The sequence below is a fragment of the Bos taurus genome, chromosome 12, assembly GCF_002263795.3.
Source record: "Bos taurus isolate L1 Dominette 01449 registration number 42190680 breed Hereford chromosome 12, ARS-UCD2.0, whole genome shotgun sequence".
In the NCBI taxonomy this organism is placed as follows: Eukaryota; Metazoa; Chordata; class Mammalia; order Artiodactyla; family Bovidae; genus Bos; species Bos taurus.
This window is the reverse complement of record NC_037339.1, coordinates 72,128,740-72,150,005: the sequence shown is the minus strand read 5'-3', so window position 1 is coordinate 72,150,005 and position 21,266 is coordinate 72,128,740. Positions and strand designations below refer to the sequence as shown.

Below are 21,266 nucleotides of genomic sequence, written 5' to 3'. Positions count from 1 at the left end.
CAACATTTCCACTATGTCTAGTTCTGATGCATGCTTTATCTCTTCAAAAAAATTTTTTTTTCTTTTTTTTTTGGCCTTTTGGTATGCCTTTGTAACTTTTTCTTGAAATGCAGACATGATATCCTGGACTAAAGGCACTGCTTTAATGGGGCTTTAGTAATGAGGAGTAGAGGTGTGAGTGCAGGCAGATCCCATGATTAGGTCTCAGTCCCTCAGTAGTCTCTTCCTCTGGACCGTGAACCTCACAAATGTTTCTCATTTTTCTCCTTCCCACCCCATCCCTTATGTAGGACAGAATGCCTTAAGCCAGTGGGAGCTGGGTATTTCCCTTCCCCTAAGTAAGTTGGGCTCAGTTAATACCCTGGAGTGTGAGACTCTAGTACTAGTTTTCCTTTAGGGCAGGCCTTCTTAAGAGGACTGAGTGCTCTGGTCTATTTGAAATTGGCTCCTCCTAGCAGGAAGGCTGAGGGGATTTTCCCTGGTATTTCCTGTAGGATCCTGGTGAAGTCCTGGAGGTAAATCTCACAGGATTGTGAGTTTCCCCCACTTACTGGGTCCCCTGGAGGTTTTACTCTCCAGTTGTTCACACTGAGCCTCCAGCAGTTTGTCGGTTATGGCTCTTGTTTCCTCCCCAAGTGCAGGTTTCCTATGGTGGTTTCACCCTGAGAAGCCTCAATTTCCTCTGTTCACCTGTGGGCCTCCCCAGTCTTGGGGTGGCAGTTTGCCCCCTCTGACAGATGCAAGAGCAGGTCTCCCTTTCCTTTTTCATTTTTTACACTACACTCACCTAAGTTATCTTTTCCAATACCATGGATTTATCTATTTTTTACATTTTGGGGATTTTTTTTGCTCCCAGGTTTGCACAAGACTGAATCCCTGGTTTTCATGTTTTGGCTTAAGTTTCTCCTCTGAGCAGGCTCATTGACTACCCAGTTTAAATCAGGATTTTTCAGTCATCTCCAGCCACTCTCACTTCCTGTCCATAGTCTTCATCAAAACTGATATTATCTTGTTCATTCATTTACTTGTTTACTGTCTATCTCCCACTGTTGCTGCTGTTGCTGCTGCTGCTGCTAAGTTGCTTCAGTCGTGTCCAACTCTGTGCGACCCCATAGACAGCAGCCCACCAGGCTCCCCCATCCCTGGGATTAATTCATTGTAAACACCGTGAGAAGATAAACACTACATTTCTTGTAGACAGTTGATTCCCAGTGCTTTGAAAGGTAGATGTACGGTAGATGTTCAAAAACACTTGTTTAAAAATAGTTCATAATTATTTAATCATGTTGCTATTGCTGAACTTAGAAGTTTCTAAGTTCTATTATAATTTAATAATAACCAGTGCTCTGAGAAATATTTGTATATGAATAGTTTTTTATAAATGACTTTTTGCCTTCATCATTTTATAAGTAAAGCTCCTATTGAGTCAAAGAGGATGAACATTTTTAAGACTCTTAACAAATATTGTCAAATTATGTTCTGTAAAAGCTATTCTAATTTATAGTTTACCAATAGTATATTATAGTGCCTATTCACATTGCCTTAATTAGCATGGGCTATTCTGGTTTTCAAAGAGTTTTATTAATTTAATAGATGAGAATGAATATATTTGTATCCTTATATTATTACCTTATTATTTTGCTGTAATTTTCTTTTTACTTATTCTTTTTCAGATTGTGAGCCTAATGAAAGCAGGGATTTCATCTTTTTAGGTATATTATTTTCTGAGGACAACTTTATCAACTCTTAGCAGTTGCTGGACAACTTGTCTCAGTAATGGACTAGTTTTCCAAAAGGCTCAAAACAAAATAACTGATGTTTCCAGTATTATTATAATACCTTAAGTGAAGTGAAGTGAAGTCGCTCAGTCGTGTCTGACTCTTTGTGACCCCATGGACTATAGCCTATCGGACTCCTCCGTCCATGGGATTTTCCAGGCAAGAATGCTGGAGTGGGTTGCCATTTTCTTCTCCAGGGGAACTTCCTGACCCAGGGATCGAACTCAGGTCTCCCGCATTGCAGGCAGATGCTTTACTGTCTAAGCCACAAGGGAAGCTGTAACATCTTAAAGGAAGACCAAATAGACTCTATTGGCCCACATTGATCAGTCTTGCCTAATTTTTTACATCAGGGCTCTATATGATAGTGTAATAATGCAAATATGACTGAGGGCCAGTGGGAAGTGACACAGGTAACTCATTACTAACAACAAAGTTCTGAAATGTGAGTATGACTTCTTTTCATGAATTCAATCATATTCAAGATTTGTATAATAACAACAACCTTATTGATTTGCTTTCTTGAATGGGAGAGAAATTTGTGGTGTTAAAGCATGTCCACCGGCTACAGCAGTGTTATCTATAGAAATATATAATGAACCACATCTGTAAATTTTAAATTTGCAGTAGCCATGTGAAAAAGTTAAAAGGGACAAATGAAAGTAATATTAGACATTTTTATACCAATGTGTCAAAAATACTATATCAACATGTAATAAATGTAAAGAATCATTGAGGCAAAAAAATTTTATGCTGTCTTTGAAATCTGTGGTGTATTGTACATTTAAATCACACCTTAGTTTGTTCCAGATGCATTTAAAGTCCTCAGAATCATCATGTGAAAAGTGCTACTGTATTTGACAGCCCAGGTTTTACAATATTAATAAGGATTTTCATAGGTTCAAGGGAGTGAATGTGTTTTTCAGTAATTGGAAGTATGTTCCGCATAGGTGTCATAGTTTGGGTTCCCCAGTAGCAGACCTTAAGGCAAAGATTTGCATGAAATTGGTTTATTTTAGAAGTGATGCTAGGAAAATACGTGTGAGGAGTGGAGAAGTGAGACAAAAATGGGAAGGAAACCAATAAGAAGTGTGTTAGCAAGAAAGTTACTGCTTTTGCAATGGAGTCACCCTGGGAGACAGAATTTTTCCAGCTGACAGGCAAGGGCACTGGGGCATTTGTCTACCCACTCCCCATCCATCACTGGTTAAGGACTGAATCCAAGGTTTTTGGCTTGCTTTGCATATGGCCCTTGTGTGCTTTCATTGGTAGGAGATTGGCTGATAAGCAGTGAGCTCCTTCGTCCTGGAGAAGAGTCAGAGGACAGGAGCTGGAAAGTGACAGCTTCTGCTCCAGCAGGTCACACTGTCCAAGGAGGGATCCTGTTAGCCTCAGGATGTTACAAAGACTCTGCTTTATACCACTCATCCTGTTCACTTATGTATCCCTAGCTCCTGGAATAGTAAGTGTTTAACAAATAGTTACTGTATGACTTTCCCTGAGTACCTGCTTTATTCTTTCAGACTCTCAGTGTAAATGGGGGCACATGGTTACCAGCAGTTATGGGTCATGCCCTTAAAACTCCCTCATCAGAAAGGAAAGAGAGGGTTTCCCTTTCTAGTTTCAGTGGGAAAAAAAAAAAAATCACCCCCTGCTCATCATTCTCAAGGAATAAATCCAGTTGGTCTGGTTAGCCATGAGGTTATCTCTGGGCCAAGCCCTTTGGACATGGGCATGGCATATTTTGATTGGCTAAATTTTAGTAGGGTGAGCAGGCCTGAGGTTACAGAGGTGGATATATTACTAGAAGGAGGCGTGATAGAGAGATTATCACTGTATTCAGAACTGTGGATACCAAAAGGATTATGTTTAAATTGTGAATGCCATTTGTCCTTTATGTCTTCATTGAAAATGCTTGAGGATCAGCACCATCTCAGCTGAATGAAACATTTCAGTACTTCTCTTATACCTGCTGCAGATTTAACAAAGCTTTGACTATTTGACAGAGATCCTGTAGACCAGTGGTATCCAAGCTTTTTGTCACCAGGGACCAATTTCATGGAAGACATTTTTTTCCATAGGCCAGGGATGGTGGGATAGTTTCATGATAACTCAAGCATATGGCATTTATTGTGCACTTTATTTCTATTATTATTACACTGTAATATATGTTTAAGTGATTATACAACTCACCATACTGCACAATCAGTGGGAGCCCTGAGCTTGTTTTTCTACAACTAGATGGTCTCATCCAGGGCTGATGGGCGAGTGACCCCGAAATGTGTTGTATATATCCAATCTACTCTCTATTCTCGTTTGCTTGCTGTCACAGCAAAAAACCCTGCTTCACAAAAATAGGTTGTTGGAAATGGAAGCAGGCTTTTCAATGCCTTGGGAAAATCTCAGGATATTATGCCTTGACTTTAATGTATAGAGATTTGAAGTTGTCTCATACATACTTTTAAGGTCATCATCATTTGCAGTCTCAAGAAGTTGATTCTCTTCTATCACTGACAAAGTTGATTCACCTGGCTTATTCACAAAGGAGTCAAGGATTCATGCCTTCCCAGTTCAGTGGTCTTCTGTGGTTGGGAAGGAGTGCTCAAACTCTTTTTTTTTTTTTTCTAATTTTATTTTATTTTTAAACTTTACATGATTGTATTAGTTTTGCCAAATATCAAAATGAATCCGCCACAGGTATACATGTGTTCCCCATCCTGAACCCTCCTCCCTCCTCCCTCCCCATACCATCCCTCTGGGTCGTCCCAGTGCACTAGCCCCAAGCATCCAGTATTGTGCATCGAACGCTAAGGTAGGTGATCATGCACCAATTGGGAGAAAGAAGACCCTGGCTCAGTATCTTTCAAAATCTCTGCTAATGTTTGAAACATGTCAAAATCCCAGTGTTCATTTGTCACCCCCATAAATCCAAAGTTTGGCATTGAATGCAGCCACTTTATCTGCCAACTTAAACAATTGTCCTCTCCCCTGAAGTGACAAATTGAGTTCATTGAGCAGGTTGACTATATCACACAGGGTTTGCAACCCCATTTGTGTCACTGAAATGTACTGCCAATGGTGACCATTTTCCTAAAAGAAATCTCTGGAGTGGCTCTCAGAACTCAAAAACTCTGGACAGGGATCTACCTTTAGAAAGTCATCTCACTTCTGTGTGTGTAAGAGAAGATGTGTGTGCTTTGCATATATCTCCTCACAGAACTATATGAACAGACATGAGCTAAGGGTATGCCCTTTAATGTGGTTGGTCACTGAATCACATCGTGCAAAACACTGTTAAGTTCAGATGATATTTTTTGGCTAGCCAGCATTTCTGTATGGATGACACTGTCCATAGACTCACATTAGAAGTGACCTCTTTGACTTGAGTAGTGAAACCAGGAATGCCATCCAGTCATGGCAACCATTGTGTGCATAGACCAACACAAAATGACCAGTTCAGTTTTCCTGATATGTAATTTAAAAGACTTGAATAGTTCTGCAGCTGTGGTATTGGGTGGCACAAAAGGGCACAACATATCATCATGCACATCCTCCTGAAAAATACAGCTCACAGAAACAAGCATTGTTGCCTTGTTGTTAACACTGGTAGACATGTTAAGCTAGATTGCATACCATGGTGACTCATTCATCTTCTCTACCAATTGTGTTTCAATATCTTCTGCCATTTATCAATTCATCTAGCTATGGTACTGCTGAAAGAGGGAAATGTTCCACCTTTTGAACTGCAGTTTCTCCAAAATGTTCACAACAGTTGTCCTCAGCACCAGGCAGGATTGACTCTTCAGTAAGAATAAAGGACTTCTTAGCTTTAGCAATAAAGTTTGCCACTAAGAATAATGCTCTCAGTGCAGACGTATTTGATGATGTGAAGGCCTTCACTAATTGCTTCTGTTTTTCATTTTCATGTTTTTCCTTTTGAAAAACTCCAAAGCCTTGTCTTTTGAAGCAAGGGACTTGGTCACCATTTGGTGAAACAGTTTGGACAGTTTCATGGCTTTATTAAAATTAGTGTCGGATTCTGATTTAAAGTCTTTCCCGAAATGCAGCTGTACAATTGAAGTATATCAACTCATGTGTTACTGAACAGCTTGCTGGCAGATGCAGCTTGTCACTTGCCACTCACTGATAGAGTTTTGATATGAGTCTGCAAGCAATTGACTTATTTTAGTCTCTGTGTCATCAACCTCTCTGCTCGTGATAATCTGTGTTTGCAGGTGCTCCCCAGTGCTGGCATCATCCCTTCAGCTCCACCTCAGATCATCAGGCATTGGATTCTCATAAGGAGCACTCAGCCTAGATAACTCACATGTGCAGTTTACAGTGGGGTTCGTGCTTCTGTGAGAATCTAATGCTGCTGCTGATCTGACAGGAGGCGGAGCCCAGGTGGTAATTACGCAAGTAATGAGAAGTGGCTCTAAATACAGATCAAGCTTCTCTTCCTCACCCATTGCTCACCTCTTTCTCTGTGGCCTAGTTCCTAAAAGCTTGCACAAATACAGATTTCCATCATGTATCACTGAGGTTTGTTTGGAAATAAATCATCAAGCCCAACAAGACTGAATTTCTTTTTAGATGTTGTTTTGTCATCCTCACTAAAGTCAGTAGCTGGCTTCATTAACTCAATGTTCATCCACGTGGCATACATCAGTATATCTATCTTGACAAATAATATGCTATGCGTGTAATACCAGGTTTTATTTATCCATTCATAAAGTGGTGTACATTTGCTTTTTATGAATAATGGTGTTATATCATTTGTAATAAAGTTTTCATGTGGACATATGTTTTCATTTATCCTGGATAGATAACTAGGAGCAGAATTGCTGGGTTATGTGGCAACTTTATAGGTGTACCATTTTACATTCCCACCAGCAGTCTATGAGGATTCTGGTTTCTCTGCATCCTCTCCATCACTTGTTATTGCTTCTTTAGTTATAGTATTGAACCATTTCAGATCAGTAAACAAGCGCAGATAGTCTTATGACATCTCCTCCATGTTTATAAGCTCTGTGCCTGTGCCTGACCTTAGTGGTCCTGCCCCTGAAGGCATTCATTAAACATCTGTTCAAAACAAATCAAAACAACCACAACAAAACTTTTATTTGTATGTTGTTCTTTAGGTTTTAGTTTTTTACAAAATGCTTTCACAAATTCTGAGTCTCACAGTAAATCTGTATGAAGTAGGATGAGTGAGGACTTCCAATTTTAGACCTGAGAAGGGTTAGATCAGAAAGGTTAGGTAATAAGTGAAGCATCTAGAACTCTGGTCCCCCAGCTCCAGATCCAGGCTTCTCTGTACAATTCCACACTAGATCTCAACATTTCTTCTCAATGTCATATTAGTTAATGTTTAGAAAATAATGCTAAGAAGTTTCAAAAGATCTTAGTTAAAATTTAAAAAGATAGCAGAAACTGAAAGGACTGAGTGTATTTGGCAATTTGGAGATGGCTAATTATGGTACAGAGATAGTTTGGGGACTGGTGAGAACAGCCTGGGGCAGTCTGACAAGTGAATTCACTAGACTTCCAACTTTAGCAAGACATTTCTTCATCTTTGAAGTAGCACTAGTAGCTGAACATTTTTAAGGATGGAAAATATAGAGAATTGCAAAAAGAACTGTAAATTAGGTCAGGAGTGATTATTTAGGTTGTAGATTGCCTTATCTGAGAAGGAGTTAACACCAGAAAGGTAGCTATTTGAAAATTACAATTTTTAACTGTGTCTTCCTTTTTGCAACAGAAAATTTCAAACATCCAAGAAATATCAATAAAAGAGTGTAAGAAACCACCATCATGCCCATCAATAGAAAATCATCAACACTAGTATTGACATTCTTGTATGTTTGAGTTATAAAAAATTGAATACAGTAAGAATACATTAGGGAGTTTCTTTAAAATTGATTTCTCCTCCAGCTTTATTGAGGTATACTTGACAATCAAAAATTGTATATATTTAAATGTACAACTTGATGACTTGGCATATATATTGTGAAATACTCATCACACCAAGCCAATCAATATCTGTCACTTCACACCTTAACCATTTTACTTTTTAAAATTTTTTTGTATTTTTTAAAACACCCAAGATCTACTCTCTCAACAAAGGAAAAGTACATGGTACAGTATTGTCAACTGTAGCCACATTGTTGTACACTAGTTCTGCAGAATATATCTTGCATAACTGAAGCTAAAAGTCATTATTAATAACACGATTTTAGCCAAGGTACATGGGAAATTATCAAAGAATAATGAGATGATCTTGTTACAGGCACCACAAACTTTGATCTTTCTTCATTTTTTTTTTTTTTTTTTTGATCTTTCTTCATTTAATGTGAAGGGGAAGAGAAGCTGCTGAGATGGTAAGACGGCCACACAAATAATGCTCATGAGTGGAAGCCCAAGAGTTTGTTCATTCAGTCCTACAATCACTGATTCATTCAGAGATCATATTCTAGACACTTTTCATGCACTGGCCATCCACAAGTGAGATGATCATGCTGGACTTGGACTTGAATCCAAATCAAGATTCGTTATTTACTGATTCGAAAACCTTGGAAAAGTGCTGTCCTTGAGTATCATTTTTCTCATCTGGAAAACAGACATAATAACTTCTTAGTTGGCTTAAAACTCAATATTCAAAAAACAAGATCATGGCATCCAGCTCTATCACTTCATGGCAAATAGATGCGGAATCAATGGAAACCAGTGAAAGACTTTCTTTTCTTGGGCTCCAAAATCACTGCAGATGGTGATGGCAGCCATGAAATTAAAGGTGCTTGCTCCTTGGGAAAAATAAATTATGACCAACCTAGATAGCATATTAAAAAGCAGAGACATTACTTTGCTGACAAAGTTTCATCTAGTCAAACTATGGTTTTTCCAGTAGTCAAGTATGAATGAAAGTGTTGGGTTATAAAGAAAGCCACGTGCTGAATAATTAATGTTTTCGAACTGTGGTATTGGAGAAGACTCTTGAGAGTCCCTTGGACTGCAAGGAGATCCAATCAGTCCATTCTAAAGGAGATCAGTCCTGAATATTCATTGCAAGGACTGATGCTGAAGCTGAAGCTCCAATACTTAGGTCACCTGATGCAAAGAGCTGACTCATTTGAAAAGACCCTGATGCTGGGAAAGATTGAAGGCAGGAGGAGAAGGGGATGACAGAGATTGAGATGGTTGGATGGCATCACCGACTCGATAGACATGAGTTTGAGTAAGCTCCAGGAGTTGGTGATGAACAGGAAAGCCTGGTATGCTGCAGTCCATGGAGTCACAAAGAGTCAGACATGACTGAGCGATTGAACTGAATAGGGCATTGTGGGAGTTAAAAGTGAAGTAAGTTCGCTAGAAATGCACATAACCTATATTATGTAACATATGCCACTGTTATTCTACTAGGCAGGCCCTGAACTCATGAAAGAAATCATAAGGCAATCTCTCTGTCCCAAATGCCCCTTGTAGGAGGGCAGGAAAAAGCTCACTGAAGTCCCCCAACAATGTAACCTGAGATGTCAAAAGACATCTCACATATTGCAGAGATCTCCCGTGACAGCATGAATTCATCTACCGAGATCATTTGAAGTCTTCTAATCTTTTCTTGCGTTTCTTTAAATCTTGCAGCTCTACAAACATAATCTGTGCTAAACCCTGTTGTTGGCCAAGGTCAAATATTTGGCTGCTGATTGTATTGACCAATCCAAGGTCTTGTGCCCCAGGTACAGTGAGAAGAAACAAACTGAAATGCTGGCGCTCTGAGCAGAGAAACGTTTATTGCAAGGGTCAAGCAAGAAGTGCAGGATGCTCATGCTTGGAAGGCTGGAATTACCCAGTGGATTTTGGGGGAAGATTTTTAAATGCAAGCTGAGGGAGAGAGTCCAGGGTACCTGATTAGCTCATGTGCTATTTTCTGATAGGTTGATGTTGAGGAGCAGGGTAATGTAGCAAGGGTTATTATCATAAATCCTTAGGTTCCAGTTTATCATGGTCATCATACAGTTAACTTTTCTCACCTGGTGGGCTTTTAAGCATCTGCAAAACAACTGAGGAATGTGCACTAGACCCTGTTATCTGTAGGCTTCAGGGAGGAACTAAAGATTCTGTGACTGCTGTATGGCTAATCTATTGATAAAGTTTTTGTTAGTACATGTTCACATTTTTCCAATCAGTAATTCTTGAGCCAGCCTTTTGTAACTCAGAGGAGGCCTGGGAGACTGAAGCTTTTCTACAAACAAGAGACAGGCAGAGGGCATGCGGTGGGGATAGGGTCTATCCCAGGAAAGTCCCTCAAGGTCCTGCTCCATTCCAGTTGGAGACCTTCCCACAGCGCTCTTGTTTGGTCCTGAGGAGGGCAGCATGCCCAGAGGGTGGGTTGCTATCTCCTTCTGCCAGCTTTCTCCAGGTTTCCTCTGCAGCCCATGGGGAGCCTCTGAGCAGCAGAGGTGGGTGGGGCCTGAGCCTCCCGTCTCCACCTTCTGGTTGAGTGCCTGGGCTCAGAGCAGGAACTTCTGCAGAGTTTGCAGCCAGGTGCGCTCCACGGAGCTGGGCTGGTTGTGCCCCACAGTCAGCCTGCTGCCTTTATCAAAGAGCTGGTAGCTTTGCCTTCCACCTGCGTGGGGCTTCTGGAAACATCTACCTGGGTGTCTCTTGGTCCTGCAGCCCCACACGTGGTGCGCTGCCTCCATTCTATGCCTGTGGGAGCAGCTGCACAGAGTGGGTGCCTCAGAGGTGGTCCCTGGAGGCTGCTCAGTCCTGGGAGTTGGGACCTGGAGCAACCCGAACTCCACTCTCAGAAGCAGGTATTCTCAGGCTCCCACCCAGTGGACCTGCGAGGTGGCCAGTCTCCAGTATCCCTGCCAGCACCTCCAGGAGCATCAGGAGCCCCACTGCCTCCTAAGCAGGGCGAACTGAGTCCGTGTCCACCTTGGCCGGCAAGATGTTGCCTGTGTCCCCGGAGGTGAAGCCCAACCCGCTACAGAACGCTAACTTCTGCTCGCGCCTGTTTGTCTGGTGAGTGCCCCATCTGAGCTGTGACATTCGGCATGCCTGACACTGACAGCTCCTTTGGGAACCAAGGGACAAGGCGAGGGAGTACACCCAGGTGCCCAAGGTAGGGGGCAACAGGACTGGGAGAGGTACCCGGGGACCTGCCTTGCTGCTCTCCACACAGCCAGTCTCAGGAGCCTGAGAGCTGATGCTGCAAGAGCAGGAGGTAGGGAGGCTGCCAAGGGGGAGTCACAGCCCAGTGGGAGAAGAGACTGGGCCTCCTACTCCCCACCTTATCTGTCTTCCTCAGAACCGCTCAGGAATTCACAATCAGTTCTGAACTAAAGCTGCACCTTTCCCGGCTAAGCAAGCAGCTTATGAACAACTTTCTTTATCTAATTATTGCCCTGCACCTTTGCCATCTTCCAAAAATGTCCCCACCTTTTCCCATGTTCCTTAGGTGAACATCTGACTTCCAGCTACCTTGGACTCCCTCTCTCCCCGCTTCTGTGACCCTGTCTTTCTTTTTCTCCCTCCCTCTCTCCCTGTGTGACTGACTGTATGTCCTAGTACTTAGTCATGACCAATTCATGTGAGTACCAAACACTATTGGTTTTTATGAAATGAATGGGGACACTATTTCTGGAACATGTTTTGCTTTCATCTGGAACACACGGACAGGAGCAGAGTGTGTATTTGGCCACAGCCCCTTTCCCTATTGCAAATATCTCCACTTCTACCTTTGAAGACCAAACCCTCGGGGAGTGGGGTCTTATCTAGATTTTAGCCTTCAGAGAAGCAGTGCATGGTCTTGATGCAGGTGGTCCTGCCCAGGAGTCTTGTGGTCCTGAAACCACTGACAGGTCTCTGAGCCGGGAGGAAGCACCAATGAAAAAACGCTGCAGAGAGCTGAAGTTCTTAACCAAAGTTTTCATCTGATAACTGGGACTACTAACTAGGCAGGCCTGAACCTTTGGACTTTAATCACACCTGGGTGATTAGGTCTTTTGTTTCTGGACCCTAACCTATTCATCTTTTCCATAAATTCTGATATTTCCTTCTTTTATGGGACAGCCTAGGGGGTCCCTGGGGCATGGGAGCTCCTATGCTTGTTTTGACGGTGGTTTATTCAGTGTGTGTAGCTACATCTCTTGGCCATTTGATGGCCCTTAAGGGCTTCCCTCATAGCTCAGTTGGTAAAGAATCCACCTGTAATTCAGGAGAGCCTGGTTTGATTCCTGGGTCAGGAAGATCTGCTGGAAAATGGATAGGCTACCCACTCCAGTGTTCTTGGGCTTCCCTTATGGCTCAGCTGATAAAGAACCTGCCAACAATGGAGGAGACTTGGGTTCGATCCCTGAGCTGGGAAGATCCCTTGGAGAAGGGAAAGGCTACCCACTCCAGTATTCTGGCCTGGAGAATTCCATGGACTACAATGGGGCCACACAGAGTCAGACACAACTGAGCTACTTTCATTTCACTAAGGAAAGAGGAGAGCTTCCTTGGTAGCTCAGATGGTAAAGAATCCACCTGCAATGCAGGAGACCTGAGTTCAATCCCTGGGTTCGGAAGATCCCTTGAAGGAGGAAATGGCAATCCACTCCAGTATCGTTGCCTGGAGTCCCCATGGACAGAGGAGCCTGGCAGGCTACAGTTCATGGGATCACAAAGAGTCGTACATGACTGAGCAACTCACTAAGCACAGCACAAGAAAAGAGGGATCTTGAAGAAGGAATACAGATGTGGTTACTGTAAATAATAACAAATCAGGCAAACATCTCCTTAACTTGAGGCAGGGCAAGGAACTCTCCAAGCTCGTTCTGTTGGTGGACTTTCAAAACATACGTGCATGGAAATGAAAAGTGAGGACTTCTCTTTGATATTGGTTGACATCCATTTCCAGTTTTCCTGCTGGAGAGAAAGGAGCTATTACCTCTTACTTCTCCCTGAAGACACTGAAGCAGAGAGATTGAGTAAGTTGCCTACCATCACACAGCTAGTAAGTGGTAGAGTGGGATTTCAAACCAGGAAGTTTGTTTCTGGAGTCTACATTTCTTGTGTATGTAACTGCTGTGCTTGTCATGGAATTGGTTGCCTGGACTTGTTTCAGGATCCTAGCCCAGGCTGAGACCCCTTATCATGATGGGGAGGTTCTTTTTTCACTCTGATTCCAACAACCAATAAGTAAACTGATGGTGAGACTGGTAGAACACAAGCTTTGCTCAGTGACCAAAGAATGGAGAGATGGAGACTTAGTTTGCAAATCAACCTCTAGCCCAATTTGGCTTAGACACTGAATATAGGAGGGTTAAGGTAGAAGGAAGGGAATTAAGTTAAGAGAGGAAGGAATATTCATGGCTTACCCAAAAACCGGGTGTGGTTTGGACCTGAAATTGAGGCGACTCTCCTTTTTAGTCCTTGTATGAACTCTTCAGGTTGTTGTCATAGCCACTGTCAACTGTAGTGGTCCTGGTGGGTGTGTCATTTAGCAGGCTAATATATTACAGTCAATGTGTAATGAGGCTCTATGTCTACTGGAGGTTAGGTCTTCTGCCATTTGGGTCCTGGCTAGTTCTAATCAGTTCTTATTTTTCTCTTTCTTTTTATGGTTGAGTGTGAAACTCAGATAAGAGCAGTTGGTTTTTATTTGAGAAAGGGGCAGGGATATAATTCAGGGGCAATAGCCTTTCCTTTTTACTGCTCCTCGTTTCTGAGGGACTCTGAGGGGCAAAGGTTAGTCTTCTGATACCACTTCCTGCTAAGCAAGGGCATTGCTAAGCAAGAGCAGAATTTTTCCTGATTCAACCAAAATGAATCTGATTGTCAACAGGCTAGAGTCCCAGTTTCTCATAGCCCTGAGTAAAGACCATCAGAAGCTTGACTCGGTTCTCCAAGAGATAAAACTAATGAGACAATGGAGGAATCATGGACCAAAGAGCAAGAGAAGGAGAGTAACTGTAGGAGGTTCTAAGAATGGCCTTAGAAGCTCAGGGAAGCTGGGAATAGCTCTTCTGATCCTGTCATAAATTAGTTCAGCCAGGCCTTCTTGTTCTGAATATTTAACCAAGTGGCCCTCTCTCTGTTTTTTAAAAATATTATTTTTTGGAGTATAGTTGACTTAAAATGTTGTGTTGGTTTCAGGTGCACAGAAAAGTGAAGTAGTTATACATATACTTATATCCACTTTTTAAAAGATTCTTTTCCCATATAGGCCATTCCAGAGTTATAGAGTATTGAGTAGAGTTCCCTCTGCTATATATAGTAAGTTCTTACTAGTTATCTATTTTATATACAATAGTTTATATATGTCAATCCCAGTCTCCCAATTTGTCCCTTCCTCCCTTACCCCCTAGTAGCCATAAGTTCATTTTCTACATCTGTAATTCTATTTCTGTTTGGTAGATAAGTTCATTTGTACCATTTTTTTAAGATTCCATGTGTAAATGATACCATATGATATTTCTCTTTCTCTGTCTGCAAGCAGCTTTCTTTAGCAGTTGGGATGCCCTCTCTTCTATCTGACCATTCATGTTAACATAGAAACAACAGGAAATGGTTAGTGGGGCATAAATTCCCCCTTGATTAGCCAGCAGGTAATCAGGAGCTTTGCAGTGGTCAAATGTCTTCTGGGCTTGAGGGTCCAGTGAAGATTTTACCATTCTAAGTTTGGAACTGGATTTTCTATTACCCAGGCCACTCTCCAAGCAACTTCTTTTATACTTATGGCATTATAAATTGTTCCTCGTGTTAGGCTCACCAGGGATCCTATAAGAGTGACAAGTCCTGCTATTACCAGTCTAGTTCCCTTCCTGACTAGATGAATGACCCCTTTGGTTTAGAGGTGGTGTGAGTGTAATTAAAATCTGAATGTAACCTGCATTGGGTTGTGAACCACCTATAGCCCAGTTTCCCCTGGTAGAGTTTTCTTGGAAACAGTTAATGGCCCAACGTGGGTGGCCCTTGCCACAAGAGCCCTAAGGAACAAACATCCCTCAGGGGTGCACACACATTGTCTTTGGGTTTTCTTGAGTCACATTTAGGCTAATGGTTGGTGTCCTTCCATCCAGGGCACACTGGCTGCATAGCCAGACCTCTCCATGTTTGGTATGATCCTATTCCCAGAGCCCTTAAGCATGATAACCGTCTAGAGTGGGCCATGCCTATAGGTTGGAGGGCTCATACTGAATGCTTGGTTGGGCCCCTAGAAAGCAGGGATTTGACTAACACATATGCCTTTGCTGCAGAAGGGTGGCAATGGAGCAATCTTGATGTCTCGGGGCAGAAGCCTGGGCGTGGAGGAATTAAACCATAGTTTGGTGATGCTGTAAGCTGTTAGTGCAGTTCCCTGAAAGTCTGGTGGGCTATATTTATTCTCTGACTGAGGCTGATGGTGACAGACCCAATAGTCAATAAAATTCCAGCCCTTTTGAACGTTACTTTTAAAAATAAATGAATCTGCCAGGGATAAGAAGAATCAACTGTGCATTTTATGTCAGAAGGTGTTGCTTATCTTTAGGATGTCTTCAGGAGTTCGGGGTCAGAAAGAGGCTCACATAGTGGTCTGGCTTAGGGGAGTCTGACAGGGCCATAAGGAAGTCAGGGTCCAGAGCCTGTTAGACTCAGGGTGTTGTATCCAGGGTCTTCCCTGGTAGCTCAGCTGGTAAAGAATCCACTTGCAAAGCAGGAGACCCCAGTTTGATTCCTGGATCAGGATGATTCCCTAGAGAAGGGATAGGCTTCCCTTCCAGTATTCTTGGGCTTCCTTGGTGGCTCAGACAGTAAAGAATCTGCCTGCAATGCAGGAGACCTGTGTTCCATCTGATTTCCTGTAAAAATTCCTATGTGTTGACAGTTAATCTAAGGAGATATTGAGACTTCAAGGTTGCAACTGCTTCGAACATGACTGGAGGTATCCTTGAATCTGCTACTGTTCAGAAGATTTAAGTCCTCGGTAATATAGGACTATATCTGCAGCCTTACCCACAATGGCCATTCAGCTGTATTCTGCAAGCCTGAACCACAGTAACTTTATTTTGATTTCTAAATGTATTTTTACATAATAATTAAAGCAGATGTACAATGTATGTTCATTAGGCCACAAACAGGTTGCTTTAATTAAAGTATATCATGTATAAGCCAGTGTGACTTTCCAATACCTAGAGATATATACTTCCCTGGTGGCTCAAACAGTAAAGTGTCTGCCTGCAAGCGGGAGACCTGAGTTCGATCCCTGGGTCAGGAAGATCCCCTGGAGAAGGAAATGGCAACTCACTCCAGTATTCATGTCTGGAAAATCCCATGGCTGGAGGAGCCTGGTAGGTTACAGTCCATGGAGTCGCAAAGAGTGGGACATGACTAAGCGGCTTCAATTCACTTCAGAGATGCGTGCATGTGTTTGAAAGCATGTATCTAATTTCCCCCATATCTTTATATTGAAAACGTAGACTTTTATTTTTTTTTAAACAAAGTCTGTGAATGTAGGATTCTAACTGAGGGTAATTTGGATATATGTCACTTTCTTTTTTTCTTTTTTTTTAAATTTTTTTACCAGGTGGCTAAACCCCTTGTTTAAAATGGGTTATAAGCGGAAACTAGAACCAAATGACATGTACTCAGTGCTTCCGGAAGATCGCTCCCAGCACCTCGGAGAAGAGCTGCAAGGGTGAGCACAGGCAGCTGGGAGAAGGGGTGGAAGTGAGAATTTCCACATGGGGCTAAAGGTTTGGGGCAGGCTTTGCCTTCCTCTGGGTTCTTCTGATCCTCCTCCCCTGATGCTGCACACTCAGTCCCCTCAGGCTGACCTCAGGCTTAGCTCACTTTGGAGGCACGTGTTCCCTGTGCATCTGTGGACGTGGAGGGAGCCCGCAGCCACGGCCCTGGAGGCCGAGCTCTGTCCCCGGAGGTGGGGCCCCTGGAGGAGGGTGTCTGCCCTCCTGAGCTGCTCATGACCTGTGAGTCCAGCAAAGCTTGGCAGGAACTTATTTCCAGAATCTGGAACTTTTCCCTCAAGGCCTGTTTTTCTGGTGCTTCAGAGTCTGCACCGCTCGTCTTTCAGGAGCCCTGTGAGCAGGTAGCCAGCATCTATTGTGCAGCCGCAGAGCGGCCTGTAGTGCAGGCTCTTCTCCCACTCCACCCGGTCCCGTTTTCCCTTTGGTGGACACGCTGTTCTTCACTGCGCGCTGTTTCTCATCGCAGGCACTGGGATCAGGAAGTGAAGAGAGCTGAGAAAGATGCACGGGAGCCTTCTTTAATGAAAGCGATCGTAAAGTGTTACTGGAAATCCTATTTAATTTGGGGAATGTTTGCATTTCTTGAGGTAAAAGATTTTCATACTGTGCACTGCTTTTTGATGTATGTATCTGAGTACTGAGGTGGACAGACCGGTGGGGAGAGAGGCCAGTGGTCTAAGGTCTGAGGATAAACCCTCATGGAAACATGATAGAGCTCAGAGGTTGTATTTATCTTTAGAATGGGCAAGAACTGGACTCCAGGGGTTGCTATTTTTCTTTTAACTGATAAAAAACAGTGTTGTGGAAGCATGGCCTTGAAATAAAAGACATTTTATATTACGTTAGCAAGTTCATGATGCTCATTATAAAGACTGATCTTTGACCAAAAGATTCCTACAACCTCAGGCAATATATGTCCTGTGATTTAGAGGAAGGTCACTTGGACTCGAGCCCAGAACAAGATACATTTTACAGACGCTTGGCAAATAATTGTTAACTTGCCCAGGTCACTGATAAATGCTTTCCTAAGAAGATATTGTCACCTCTCCTCCGCCAGGGGAACAGAACCCAGGGCCCTGGATCTGGACTGTAGCCGCCCAGAACTCCTAAGAGCACACCTTTCCCCAGGCTTCCCCCTTCCCCGTGGGCTGGCACTGTGAGCAAAGCCCCCGTGGGGAGGAGTTCCAGCTTCACCGTGAATTCTCTGCACCCTCCATGCTGCTTTCTTTTCCTGGTTGTGGGAGCAGATTCCTGGTTGAAGGGGGAGTCTGGTATTCTGGCATTGGCAGAGGGTGGAGGAGGGGATGTGCAGGGCAAACCAGAGACAGAAAGCTGTGAGGTCAGTGACCCTGAAGATCTGGTCAAGATCCCCCAGAGAGACAGTCCACCTGGGGACACAGTGCCGTCAGCCCCCCTGTTCTGGCTGAGCCTGCTGGAGTTCTGCTGCAGACCCCCCTGGGTGGCTCATGCTCTCTGTGGTCCCTTAGCGCTGCCTTAGGAACACAGGCAGCCTGTGAGTGTGTGAGACCAGGAGGGGTGGAAGATGCAGTTGCTGTGAAAGGGATGCTTTAGGTGGAGAAGGTGTGAGCTGTCATCAGTCTGTTGTGTTGGGAGTGAGGTGGGTGGGCCAGGTGGTTTACTGGTGGGCGGTGTGGTTTTTGTTTAAAGGCTGTGCTGTACTGAAGGGCACTGTGGGCAGTGGGCAGCTGGGCAGTTGAAGTCCACCCCACACAAGTGGGGAAATCAGAGAATTTGTAAGCTCACAGGTCCTGGGAGATGGAGTTCTCGTTGATGACAAATGTAGGTTGGCCATTGTGCCGGAGGGTGGGGACAGGTATTTGGGGCAAAGTGCCACCTTAGAGAGGGCTCTGACCACAGAGATACTGCAGTGCCTTATGAAGGGCAGGGGATGGGATAGGGGGCAGTTGCTCCTTAGACTGTCCCAGCCCTTCTTTGGAGTTGTCCCAGTGATGATGTTTCCACATATTCACAGTACATTGTCATTTGAAATACACAGGTGACAAACTGGTGTGGCCTGTTTGTGCAGGATTTCCTGACCTCACACAGCAGAGTTCTCATGAATTCTTATCAGGAAACCCTGGGGCCTTGGTGTCTGCCTGTGGCTCATGCCAGGGGCCTGGTTGGATGAGTAGCCTCAGGGTTTAATGTTGGATTATATCCTGGAGCAGGTCTTTCTCTGCTGTCCCTGATTCTCTAATTTCCCTTTGGTACCAGATGCTGAGGAAGCTGAAGTCAGGTACATCTCAATAGATGGTCCATGAGGCTAAGTTTGAACTCAGCTGCTGGTTTTTCTTGCTGTCCTGGGCTGTTAGCCCCTTGAGTGGGGTCACTAAGCTTTGGATGGAGCCCATCCTAATTTGAGTCCTGAGTCTTGGCTGTGGCAGCTCATGGGAGAAGCAGACATAGAGGAAGAGGCCTCATGATATCATGAGAGAGGGGCTTCAGGATCTGGGGTTCTTCCTGAGAGGGAACCCTCCCCACTGTAGTGCTGGGAGTGTTGATTTCACAGTTTTCCAGCCCCAGTAATATTTCCTGCTGAGGATTCAGGAAGGCCAGGCCTGGGGCTGCATAAGGTGCAACTGGTAGAGCCCTGGGCCCTCTTTCAGGAAACTTGTTGTTAGGTGGTCATGGCAGACAAGTAGGGAGTAATGGACTTGGAAAATAAGGAGGCTCATTCTCTCTACTAGCAGCAGTACTAGTTGGTTAAACAATTGATTGTATGAGCAACTTTCCATGTTGTGATCTATCTGTACTACTCACTGGTCTCTGTATTTTAGATATTGGAAGATCTATACTTGGTCCAGAATTTTCTAAAACTCAAACACATTTCCTTTGTGACTGCCAGCCTTCTTTTAATTCCTCTGATGCACAAAATACCTCATGGATCATCTATGATTCTCAAGACATGTGCTGTTACCACCCACAGCACAGGCAGGGCCTCCTCCAGAAACACTGGCAGCACCAACAGGAAGATGCCTGTCCAAGTCAGGCTTTTGGGGTTAGGATTTCAAGTATGAAAACCTCTGTCCTATGAGAATAGAGGAGTGACTATAATGCTCAGAGAAACAAGTACAGGCTAAAGTTGAATGTGGAGCTTTTTCAGGTCACCTCTAATTCAAACAGAACAGCCAGGAAATTCTGAGCATACCTGGCCCCTGTGTGCACCTCCATGGGGACCACAGGTAGGGAGGACAGGTGTCTGCCTGTCCGGGGCCCTTAGGATGGAGAGAAGTAGCCTGAAGGCTCTTCCTGGACCAGAGACACAGAGACCACCTCCCCAGGTCATCAGGGCTTCTCTCTGAGAGGTGAGGTCTCCACTGCTGGTGTGTTAAGTGGGGTGACCTGAGATCCAGAGTGGGTTCACCCAGTCCCTTCCCCTGAGAGGGGTGGAGTGGCCGGGGGTTATGTCCTTTCCCTGGGAATCTTGTAAATGGCCCAGCCTTGTCTGGGCACTTGGCCTTTGTCTGAGGTCACTTTTGCTGATGGTCTCTGGTCCAGGTGGAGGCTATAGGAAGCACATGTTTGTGTAAATCTTCACTTGGGAGATCAGTTGATGGGCAGGAAGTAAACAGAATCCTCTGAGTTCCTCTTTGGGCTTTGTGCCTTGACTCAAGGCTGGTTCCCAGAGAGCTACAGTGGGCTTTGCACTTATTTCCCAACACTTTCTTCCATGTGTCCCTCACTTTGCTCAACCCAGGAGGCTGAGGAGTGGCTGCTGGTGGCAAAGATACTGTGAGCTGAGAGCAACCACTGAGGACCACACAGCAAGGGAGAGGAGGAGGGGGCACTGAGCAAGTGGATGGGACCTGCCGAGCAGGCCTGCCGTGAGCCCTGCTGGTTCCTGAGGGCATCGCGTTAGCCCTTAGGTGTCAGTGATACCCACAGTGATGACCCTGAGCCATGAATGACTGTGATACTTTTTAACCTCTTTTATTTTCTTTTTTAAAAAATATGTAAGTTTTTATTGTAACATTCAAAGAATTTTTAAAAACTGAAGTGTGATTGATTTACAGTGTTATGTTAGTTTCAGGTGTACAGCATAGTGATGCAATATTTTTTTTTTTGATTCAGTATTTTTATCTATTTATTTAAATACCAGTTCCCATTTTAATTTATTTATTTAGACCGAGCAGGATCCAATTTCCTGACCAGATATTATACCAGGCCCCTGGATTTGGGGTGTGGAGTCTTACCCACTGGACTACCAGAGAAGTCCCAATTCAATATTTTTATACATTGCAAAATGATTACCATGATTAAGCCTAGTTACCATCTGTAACCATGCAAAGTTATTTCAGTGATATTGACTATATTTCCCATGTTGTACATTGTATCCCTGCAACATATTTATTTTATAACTAGAAGTTTGTACCTCTTAATCTCCCTTGCCTATTTCACTCATTCCCCCCACCTACTCAATCTATTTTCTTTAAGAAGTTAGGGAAGTAGGTGACTCATATTTAAAAGATTACATTCATAATGGTTAAAATTTTTAGCAGTCTACTTATAAATGAAACATTAATTACTATCTAGAAAACGTGGCTTTTACAAATGACTTTTCTGATGAGTTCTTGTCCTGCCATGATGGCCTGTAAGCAGCACTGAGTTTTCCAAACCCTTTGTGAAACCAACCTCTGCCATTAAGGATAGAATAAGTCTCTTCCCAGAACTTCTGATAATCGTTTCAGTTACTCATTCGTGTCCAACTCTTTGTGACCCTATGGACTGCATCATA

General features: G+C 43.6%; 1 protein-coding gene across 1 annotated transcript in view; it reads left to right on the top strand.

Annotated features, from left to right (window-relative positions):
* Nucleotides 1-10,275: 10,275 nt before the first annotated feature.
* The window catches only part of LOC100337076 (ATP-binding cassette sub-family C member 4), a 166,644-nt gene continuing 155,653 nt past the window's right edge, over nucleotides 10,276-21,266 (top strand). The window contains exons 1-3 of the mRNA XM_025000154.2: nucleotides 10,276-10,805; nucleotides 16,333-16,443; nucleotides 16,977-17,097. Of these exons, the coding sequence (XP_024855922.1) occupies nucleotides 10,732-10,805; nucleotides 16,333-16,443; nucleotides 16,977-17,097 (306 nt within the window). The 5' untranslated portion in view covers nucleotides 10,276-10,731. The remainder of the gene's footprint in view (nucleotides 10,806-16,332; nucleotides 16,444-16,976; nucleotides 17,098-21,266) is intronic.